The 11,297-nt window shown below is 43.0% G+C and overlaps 1 protein-coding gene across 2 annotated transcripts in view; it reads left to right on the forward strand.

Annotated features, from left to right (window-relative positions):
• dtnbp1b (dystrobrevin binding protein 1b) overlaps positions 1–11,297 on the forward strand; it is a 67,097-nt gene that overhangs the window by 4,100 nt on the left and 51,700 nt on the right. Inside the window, exon 1 of one of the 2 annotated variants that reach the window (XM_066673814.1) lies at positions 3,527–3,749. The exons of the other annotated variant lie outside the window; for it this stretch is intronic. Within the exon in view, the coding sequence (XP_066529911.1) occupies positions 3,707–3,749 (43 nt within the window). The 5' untranslated portion in view covers positions 3,527–3,706. Of the gene's footprint in view, positions 1–3,526; positions 3,750–11,297 lie in introns of those variants that run through there. 2 annotated transcript variants of the gene reach the window in all.

An 11,297-nucleotide genomic window follows, 5' to 3' on the forward strand; every position in this document is an offset into this window, starting at 1 on the left:
TGGGAGTTTAGCCTGAGGCTGAAAGCCCTGAGAAGTCTGACTACTGTATTTCTCTCCTAAGAGTCTCTCCAAGGTCAGGCTGCATATGATCAGCAAACATCAATTTATAATTAATGGCTGTATCAGAGCTCTGGTATCTAAGGCAAATATTACAATTTCAAAATATAAATTGCAATTTTTATCATTTTTACTGGTTATTTACTAATAAATCTAACTCCCATGACACCTGCACAAGCCTGACACTGACCTACATGAACACTAACACTCCTGGGGACATGGTATATAGGGCTGGATGATACGGCCAAAATTAATATTTTGGTTGATATGATATAATTCTTCTATTGATACAAACAGTATAAAATCTACTGAAAAACTTCCCAGAAGAAACAAGAGACATGGCATCACCATCAAACACATACTTTTTGGCTTTGTTAACTTTTTTGTTAACTTAAGTGCTGAACTGACGACTGATGAGTGCCCTGTAATGATTGTCAGTCAGTCACAGATGCTGTAAATGGTATATATTGAAAATGGGTTTAAAAATCATAGCATTTTTATTGAAACATTTTATATTGTAATTTATATTGATATTGAATTATTGTCCAGCCCTAAATTTATATCTGTCTAGGTCACAACTGACATCTCATGTATGACCATCTCAGGCTTGGCTAGGCCCAATTAATTACGTCCTTTTCATTTTCATTAAAGGAACACAGGTGCAGCAGGTAGTATCGCAGTGTTGCCCTGTGAAGGACTGGCACCCCCTCCAGGTTGTATTCCAGCTTTGCGCCCAATGATTCCAGGTAGGCTCTGGACCCACCGCAACCCTGAATTGGATAAGGGTTACAGATAATGAATGAATGAATGAATGGATAGTATATTTTTCTTAATATTGCATATTCAAAATTATTGTGATGCATCTTCTGACTTGTAATAAGGAGAATAGAGTCACTGTCCCTGCTTCTCTGGGCTCAGCACTGCAGAAAGTGTACTATGTAACTTTTGAAAGAGGGTAGGAGATCAGCCTCTAATATATATATATATATATATATATATATATATATATATATATATATAATGTGTGTAAGGATATGTAATGAATGCAGTGCTGGTTGAGCAACAATTCTTTGGTCTGAGGGGTAAAACCTTTTGATTTAATAATTGCTAATGCTCAGTGCTGCGCTGGATTGGATCTGGGCTCCAGTGAAGGGCCATTAGGAGTGTTGAAGTTCAGTGAGAGAGTTAGAGGCTCTGTATTGACATTATGATTGAAGACCTTTGGGTTTTGTGGAGAGTGAATGCAGTTATTTCGCTCGGCTAATAGAACTACAGGGCTACAGGGACGAGGTCTGTTTCACTCTGATACTGTTATGTAGCATTTTCATAACATTCAAGTAAGGGAGGGTCATGACTTGATTTAGTATCCATTACCACAGTAAATTAGTCTTGCATACAAAAGAAAATCAAGAGGCGGATGTTTTTTTATTTCTGCTTCACTCAATCTGAGTAATCTCAGACACATTGTGAGGTCAGGGCTTTGGGAAGACCAGTTATTTGCTCTGAGATAAAGCATATGATAGAGGATTAGGCCAAAGTTTATATCATGATATATATCTTAATTTCAGTTGATAATAATATAATAATAATGGGTGGCTCGGTGGTGAAGCAGGTAGCGTCACACAGCTTGAGGGACCTGGAGGTTGTGGGTTCAAGTCCCGCTCGGGGTGACTGAGGAGTGTGGTGTGTTCTCTCTGTGTCTGCGTGGGTTTCCTCCGGGTGACTGTCTGTGAGGAGTGTGGTGTGTTCTCCCTGTGTCTGTGTGGGTTTCCTCCGGGTGACTGTCTGTGAGGAGTGTGGTGTGTTCTCCCTGTGTCTGCGTGGGTTTCCTCCAGGTGACTGTCTGTGAGGAGTGTGGTGTGTTCTCCCTGTGTCTGCGTGGGTTTCCTCCGGGTGACTGACTGTGAGGAGTGTGGTGTGTTTTCTCTGTGTCTGTGTGGGTTTCCTCCGGGTGACTGTCTATGAGGAGTGTGGTGTGTTCTCCCTGTGTCTGCGTGGGCTTCCTCCGGGTGACTGTCTGTGAGGAGTGTGGTGTGTTCTCCCTGTGTCTGTGTGGGTTTCCTCCGGGTGACTGTCTGTGAGGAGTGTGGTGTGTTCTCCCTGTGTCTGCATGGGTTTCCTCTGGGTAACTGTCTGTGAGGAGTGTGGTGTGTTCTCCCTGTGTCAGCGTGGGTTTCCTCCGGGTGACTGTCTGTGAGGAGTGTGGTGTGTTCTCCCTGTGTCTGCGTGGGTTTCCTCCGGGTGACTGTCTGTGAGGAGTGTGGTGTGTTCTCCCTGTGTCTGCATGGGTTTCCTCTGGGTGACTGTCTGTGAGGAGTGTGGTGTGTTCTCCCTGTGTCTGCGTGGATTTCCTCCGGGTGACTGTCTGTGAGGAGTGTGGTGTGTTCTCCCTGTGTCTGCGTGGGTTTCCTCCGGTTGACTGTCTGTGAGGAGTGTGGTGTGTTCTCCCTGTGTCTGCATGGGTTTCCTCTGGGTGACTGTCTGTGAGGAGTGTGGTGTGTTCTCCCTGTGTCTGCGTGGGTTTCCTCCGGGTGACTGTCTGTGAGGAGTGTGGTGTGTTCTCCTTGTGTCTGCGTGGGTTTCCTCCGGTTGACTGTCTGTGAGGAGTGTGGTGTGTTTCCACCCACAGTCCAAAAATACATGTTGGTACTTCCTATAAAACCATACATTTTATAAATAAATCCACCAAGAACTCTGTAAATGGAAAGAGAACTTTTGCAGTGTATAATTGTGAGTTGTATTATATAAGTACAATTTTTAACTTATATAAATAAATTCTGCAAATACGCAATTGTTGGGCATAGTAAACATTTGAAAAAACACACATTTGAAATGAACTGAGAGAACAGCTGTTTGTATAAATTACTGTAGCTGGTGTTTCAGAATTTTATTAAATATAATGCAGAGGGCTTTTAATTAAAAAAGACCTCCTCTTGGCGCTTTCAGTGATGAACACACACACACGCACACCGATTCTAGTGATTGTCTCACACAGACACACTTTTAGTGAGTCAGTGACAGATGCTATATATAAAATGTATCAAAATATCACAAATGTGTTTAAAAGTCATTTCCTACATATATTGGTGTTGAATTATTGTCCATCATTACTCTGAGAATACAAGAGGCTTAGTTGTTTAACGGGCAAATGTGCTTCTTATGTGTCTATTTTCTTTTTCCAGTGAGGGGCTCTCAACAGCTACACATCCTTTTGGACTCACGTTGTTGAGATCTATTCAGACGTTGAAAGGAAGGACTCACACAGCTGTGTGAGAGGAGCTTGGTATCAGCCTGTGTCTAAAATATAAATGATTTAATTCAAAACACATCTCTTTTTCTTTCTTATCTCCCCCTCATTCTCAGGCTCTCAGTGGTATGTTCCCAGCTCTTCTTTCTCTGTGTGTGTGTGTGTGTGTGTGTGTGTGTGTGTGTGTGTGTGTGTCTGTGTGTGTTCTCTCCTCCCAGTCAGTTCGCTTCAGTGCTGTCTGAACACACTGCTCTCACTTGCTCGTCCCTGAATCTCTCGCTGCAGCATCGCGGACGTGTGAGAGGGTGTGGGTGTGTGTGAGGATGAGGGTCCTGCAGCTTGTTGCTGTGTGAGGGGATTCTTATCCTTGTGTTTGTGTGTGAGTGTGAGTGTGTGTCCAGCATGTCTTCCCCAGGCTCGGCCGACAGCAGTAAGAGGAATTCCTGTAAGTCTGCTCTTCTTTTTCCATACGCTCATTTCTCCAGCTGTACTCATCTTTGCAGATTTGGGGGTGGACAGATGTTGGCAGGCGCTGACAGATGTGTTAATGTGGAGGCAGGTAGCCGGTGGTCAGTTCTGTTTTTCTCTTTGATTCTGTTCTATTGTTTCTGTGTGACTCTGGTTTGTTTGTGTTGCTCCTGTACCTTTGCTCATACTTGATGAGTGTATTATATGAATTATTAATTTATATTTATATTATTAAATATAAATAAAGCCACACCTGGGGAAAATCTGGGAGCAGACTAGAGGTGTTTTGGGGCTGTGGGTTTTTGTGAGTTGGGGGGGGGGGGTCGAGGGGTGTGTTTGGGAGTACAGACCCGAGGGGGGTGTGTGTGTGTGTGTGTGAGTACGGACCCCGAGAGGTGTGTGTGTGTGTGTGTGTGAGTGAGAGTATAGACCCGAGGGGTGTGTGTATGAATTTGAAAGGTGTGTGTGTGTGTGTGTGTGTGTGTGTGTACACAGCTGAGTGGTGTGTGTGTGTAAGTGTAAATGTGAACATTTGGGGTATTTGTATGAAGCTGGAAGGTGTGTGTGTGTATACAGATCAATCAAATCAATCAAATTGTATTTATATAGCGCTTTTCACAACAGAAAGTCGTCACTAAGCAGCTTTACAGAGATCCAGGTCCAAGCCTCCTATGAGCAAGCCAGGGGCAACAGTGACAAGGACCTCAGCACACGAGGAAGAAACCTTGGAAGAAACCAAGACTCATACGGGGAACCCATCCACCTCGGGTCGACACCGGAGACACAACAGAGAACAGAACAGAAGTAAAAGTGAAGTGATGACAGATGAAGGGGTTATAGTAATGTGAATGTAGTATATTAGTGATGTATGAGTCTGAGGAAGGAGGAGGTGATCAGTGACTCTGTGGGAGGTAAAAGTAGGTGCGGAGTTAATTTGAGATAAAACACCATGGACAAGCATGATAGTGTAGATGAGACAAGGCCAGGATCGTGTACAGGACACAGGGGCTGGATCAGGGCAACATCTGGAGAGCAGCAGGACGTCTCAAAGCATGAGAGAGAGACAGGAGGATGAAAACCAGACAAAGGGAACAAATAAAAACACAGAGGTTAGTAGGGTCATGGTAAAGAACGGGCAAAATTGTCCTGCGAATAAAGCTTCCACGGGTCAGGCAAGAGAACCCAGCGACAGACAGCGTGTTGGCATTTATCAGAAAACTAACTAAAAGAGCTGTAGCTATGGTCGTATGACAGGGTTAATACAGAGCAGTGATAATATGAAAACCAGCTCTAACACTAATAGAGAAGGAGTTACCTGAAAGTGAGTGATTAACCAAAAGCTTGTTTGAAAAGGTAGGTTTTTAATCTCGATTTAAAGACTGACAGTGTGTCTGAGCCCCGGACAGTAAACGAAGGCTGTTCCAGAGTTGAGGAGCTTTGTGAGAAAATGCTCTTCCTCCTGCAGTGTTTTTCTTAATGCGAGGAACTAAGAGTAGATGGGCGTCCTGTGAACGAAGTGTACGTGACGGGCAATAAGGAATGAGAAGTTCAGTAAGATACTGCGGGCCTAAACCATTTAGAGGTTTATGAGCTAAGAGGAGTATTTTATAGTCAATGTGAAGTTTTACGGGTAGTCAGTGTAGAGACGAGAGAACTGGGGTGATATGGTCGAATTTTCTAGCTCTAGTGAGCACCCTAGCTGCTGCATTTGAACTAACTGAAGCTTGTGTAACGCTTTCCACGAGCTCCCTGCCAGGAGCGCACTGCAGTAGTCTAGCCGTGAAGTTATAAAAGCATGCACTAGTTTCTCTCTCGCGGTTTTGACTGTATTGGATGTGTGGGTATCAAATGTGAGAGTCAAATCAAAGGCTACCCCTAAGTTTTTAATGATGGTACTGTGTTTTACTGTTGAATTATCAAGATTAATAGCAGCATTTCTGAGTGAATGTGTCTGAGTATCTTTACCTAGTAACAAGACCTCAGTTTTATCAGAATTTAACACGAGAAAATTTTGCATCATCCAGTCTTTAATTTCAGTTAGACATTCTGTTATTTTACACAGACAGGTAACATCATTAGGTTTGGCTGATATATACAGTTGTGTAACAGTGGAATTGAATCCCATGCTTACGGACTAGTCTCCCCAGTGGCAGCATGTAGAGTGTGAACAATACAGGGCCAAGCACTGACCCTTGTGGAACACCATATTTAACTAAAGTATGATTAGAGGACTTATTATTCAGATAAACAAACTGATAACGATCGGATAAATAAGATCTGAAGCAAGAGAGGGCAGATCCTTTTATTCCTACCAGATTTTCCAGCCTATCAAGAAGCATCACATGATCTATGGTATCAAATGCTGCACTAAGGTCAAGCAGCACCAGAATAGAGATATAGCCCTTATCATGTGAAAGGAGTAAGTCATTAGTTACTCTTGTTAGAGCTGTTTCTGTGCCGTGATTTGGTCTAAATCCAGACTGAAAAATGTCATGAATGTCATTGTTTTGTAGATAAGAGCACAACTGCTGTGACACGACTTTTTCTAGAATCTTAGCAATAAAAGGGAGGTTTGATATTGGCCTGTAGTTTGCGAGTACAAGAGGGTCAAGATTGGGTTTTTTAATAATTGGTTTGATTACCGCTAGTTTCAGAGGTTTAGGTTCATATCCAACGTTGAGGGATGAGTTTATTATTGTGAGCAATGGTCTAATGACTTTAGGTAAGATTTGTTTAAATAATTGTGTTGGTACAGGATCCAGTAAAAATATGAAGATGATTTAGATGAGCTAATTAATCTAAGTAAGTCATTTTCATCGACAGAATTCAAGTAGTCTAAGTGCACCTCAGAGCTGGCGGGGGGTTCATCTACGAGAGCCGATGCGACTTTGGACTGATTTTGGATTTTGAGGCGAATGCAATCAATTTTATGATTAAAAAACCTCATAAAGTCATTGCTACAGAAATCAGAGGGAACAATGGGGTTGATTTCCTTTTTGTTGCCAATTAGATTTGATACAGCGCTAAAAAGGAATCTAGGGTTGTCTTTGTTGTTTTCTATAAGGGAAGAGATGTACTGTGATTTGGCTTTAGATAAGGCATGTTTGTAGTCGGTGAGGCTGTGCTGCCGTGCAGTTCGGAAACATTCTAGTTGTGTGTGTCTCCATATACGTTCATGGTTACAAGCAGCCAGTTTTAATGCACGCGTGCTGTCACTGTACCATGGAGCAAGCCTTTTCTCTCTAAATTGTTTGGTCTTGACTGGTGCAACACTATCTAGGTTTGTACACAATAAGTGGTGTAGGTTGTTTGTAATGAGCTCCAGGTCATTTGGGTGAGTTGGAAAAGAAATGGTGGTAAGGTCTGGAAGGTTGTTGATAAAATCACTAACAGTTGAGGATGTTATAGTGTGCTTTCTAATATAGCGTGTCTGTGGACAGATATCATAGTTTAACGCAATTTCCTATGTGATCAGATGGTGATCAGAGATGGTCTCATGTAGCGAGAGATTGGATAGATTCTTTATCTCAATGCCCCGTGTTAACACTAGGTCCAATGTGTGTTTGCATTGATGAGTGGGCCCAGTAACATTCCGAGTGAACCCTAGCGCATCCAAAACTGATTCAAATGCAATTTTAAGTGGATCATGATCCTTCTCAAAGTGAATATTGAAATCACCAACAATTAAGGCCTTTTCTGAAACGATAACTACACTTGAGAAAATCAGCAAATTCACAAAGAAATTCTGTATAAGGTCCAGGAGGACGATAGATTTTGATGAGCATAAAAGAGTGCTCTCTTTTTGATGCAGTGACTTTAAGAGTAAGCACTTCAAAGGATTTAGCGTCATAACCAGGATTTTAAGTTGTGTCTATGGTGTGTGAGCGGTGTGTGTGTGTATGTATACCTGAGGGTGTATGTATGTGAAATTAGAGCTGAGGGCTGTGTGTTTGCAGTTGAAAGGTGTGTGGGTGTGTGTGTGTGTGTGTGTACAGACTGGAGGGGTCTGTGTATGTGGAGCTGTGGGGTGTTTGAATATGGAGAGTTCTGTGAGTGAGTGGTTTGAGTCCTAGGGGTGTCTCCTGGGGATGTGTGATCTAAGTGCTGTGATTAATGGAACTATGTGGTTCACTGTGTGAACACACACATGCACACACACTCCTTCATCCCAATGAATGTGCTGAGGCTGACAGAGTGATTCAGCTCAGGCATTGATCAGATCTGCTGCAAAAAAATGCTTCTTTATTACAGTCTCTTTCTGCATTTCTCTCTCTCTCTCTCTCTCTCTGATGTTTTAAACCTGTGTGTTTTCTATCCCACTGTACTGAATTGTTCTATCCGTTCTCCACCCACAAACCCATTCATCCACCTGAACTGACCCTACGTTGGACAAACTTTACACAAAGTTGCCATAATGTCCTCAGAATGAAACTGGATCTGGAGCCTGTTGAATATTGGGAAAATGACGTCTGCAAATGTAAACATCATGTTTGGTCCAGAAGACTTCACAACACATAATCTGTCCATTTTAATAGATTATGCAGATTTTGATCCTTTTACTGCCACCTCAGTTCCACAAGGAGGAAAGTTCTGCAGAGTGCTTAGGACTGAGAGGTTGTTGGTTCAAGTCCCACGAGTGGCAGCAAAGAACAGCACTGTCCTCCTCGCTCAATCCACAACCGAGTTGCCCTTGAGCAAGGCACTGAACCCACAACAGCTCCCTGGGTGCTGGGGATGGCTGCATGCCGCTCTGGGTATGTGTTCACAGCCCCTAGTGCACTAGTGTTCACTGCCACAGATGGGTTAAATGCAGAAGACACATTTCAGTGTACGTTGCACATTTGCACATTTTTCTAAATACACTGGGCGCAATTGACTGACTAAGATCCATCCTGTGCTTTCCCAGGCCAGCCAGGAGACGCAATTCCTCACTGACACCTGGCAGTACCTGGGGGCCTCACTCCAGTTTGCCATGCCTTATAAACCTCCAGCAGAAGGCATCCTTATCAAGCCTTCCGTCCAAGACTACACCTTGCCATCCTGTCCATGAATATCAGCAACAGAAGTGGAGACAAGGTACAACCCAGTCCAGTGTCTACGCTGAACAAACCTGACTTATTGAGGAGAATGCAAACGACTCGCATTCAGAGAGGATACGACATTCTTGTTTACTCTCACACCTGTGGACACGGGCAATCTACCTTTTTTGGTTTGTGGGACGAGAAAATGGAGCACCTGGAGGAAACCCATGCAGACACAGGGAAAATACATCCCACTCCTCACAGAAAGTAACACAATACTGCAGTTGAACTCAGGACCCTGGAGCTGTGTGACAGCGACTCTAGCTGCGGCGCCCCTGTGTCGCCCTGTTCATCATTTTTACATTAATAAAATATATCCCACAGCTGTGAAAGAGGACATCTCTTCTGTGGGAGGCTACACTTTATGGACAGCATTCAGATGAGAGGAGTAAAGCTGCAGTGTGATCTCTCTCTCTCTCTCTCTCTCTCTCTCTCTCTCTCTCTCAGTCCTGTATACTAGGCTTTCGCTCTCTGCATGTAGACCTCTAAATGTTTAAAAGCAATAACCAAAATGAGGATATTGCTCTGTTCCTGCTCCATAGGTGGGTAATATTGATTTATTTTTGCTGCAGATGGAACTAACTCTAAATTCAGGAGAGCACTTACTGCATGACAATAAACACCGAAAGTGCTACAAAACTAAACTAATCAAGCTACAAATGAGTTTCTGTGTTAATTCAGTGAATAAACACTTACAGACAAGTTGAATTTCATTTATTCATTCATTGTCTGCAACCCAGTTCAGGGTCGCAGTGGGGCCGGAGCCTACCCGGAATCACTGGGCGCAAGGCGGGATCACACCTTGGAAGGAACACAAGTCCCTCATAGGGCAACACATTCACTCGTGGCACACACACACAGACACACACCTATGGATTTTTATTTATTTTTTCAACCACATACAAACTGCCCCCCCCCCACCCCAAACATAACTTTCCACTTTAAAAGAAGCAGAGCTTCTGAACATAAACAAACATGAGAACAGCATTTCCCCACACCTTTTAATATTAATTTATCAGTCATTTTTTTAAATCAGTGGGTATTTCCATATCTCTGCCCCCAGCACTCTGTCAGGTGTCTCTCCTGCTGCATAGCTGTCATTATTTAAAATAAAATGTATTGTATTTTGAATATTGTTCCTTTAATTTGACCTCCTGGTGCTCCGGTTTCCTCCCACACTCCAAAAACAGACGTTGGTAGGTGGATTGGCGACTCAAAAGTGTCCGTAGGTGTGAATGTGTGTGAGTGTGTGTTGCCCTGTGAAGGACTGGCGCCCCCTCCAGGGTGTATTCCTGCCTTGCGCCCAATGATTCCAGGTAGGCTCTGGACCCACCGCGACCCTGAACTGGATAAGGGTTACAGATAATGAATGAATGAATGACTGGGGTGTGATTATTTATTTATTTAAAGCTGTTGTTTTAAGTTGGTATCAAGCAGGAGGTGATGTTTGTGAGCAGTGATGTTTGTTTAAAGGTGGTATTAAGTGAGATGGTTTTTGTATTTCAAGCAGAGGCTGGTATGTGTGAAATCTCACACAGTTGTAGTGTTTTATTTCGACATGTTGAGCCTGTGTGAACTAACACAGTGCCTCCTTTGGTCGGCCAATCAGAGCAGGGCTCATCAAATGACTCATGAGCCTTCTATAAAAGGAAAAACAGCTTGTTTCATTCCAGAGCCTTATCACTGGTTTTTAAAGGGGAGTGGTAAACTGCATCTGGGCATTTTGTTTAGCTTGGACAAAAGTCACGTACCACACCTTCTACATGGGTGTCAGAGAACAGTTTAAAACACTTGATAAATGCATTCTCTGACACCTTTTATATATTAATTAGATTTAAATCAGTGTGCGGCAGATGGGATTAGCATTTGTCATGCGCTCTCTCTCTCTCTCTCTCTCTCTCTCTCTACCACCCTCCCACCTTTTCCCTGCGATCGTCACACTGTAATTATGTGATAGTGCTGACAGTGGCAGGCGTGAATTATGTGTAGATGCCTGTAATCCAAGTCTGTGTTTGGGAGAATCTGTGCATGTGGATGAGAGGAAAAAAATAGCTTTCATTAAATACAAACCCATTTTCATTTATTATTCTCATCGCAGTTTCACCTTCTGCCACAGTGCTACGAACTGCAAGGGGGTGGGGGACAGCCCAAGCTTCTTCTGAAACATGTACAGAGCAAACTCACATCTTTGTGAACTGTCACTGGAGCTAAACACACTTGGAGGAGAACACTAACTGATTGTGTTGTGTTAGTGAACAGATGTCAGTTATGCCTTGTGTGTTAAAAAGCTGGTCACGTCTGGTCCAGTGTTGATTCTCTCAGTGAAAATAAGCAAACAGCTAGAGAACACACCTCTGTGATGTTTGCTGAATTTAAAATTTGGAAAATGCATGGCACGTTGTATATCTTATGAATTTTATTTCTGATGTATTGGTAATGTTATT

This window comes from Hoplias malabaricus, chromosome 6 (assembly GCF_029633855.1).
Source record: "Hoplias malabaricus isolate fHopMal1 chromosome 6, fHopMal1.hap1, whole genome shotgun sequence".
NCBI lineage: Eukaryota > Metazoa > Chordata > Actinopteri > Characiformes > Erythrinidae > Hoplias > Hoplias malabaricus.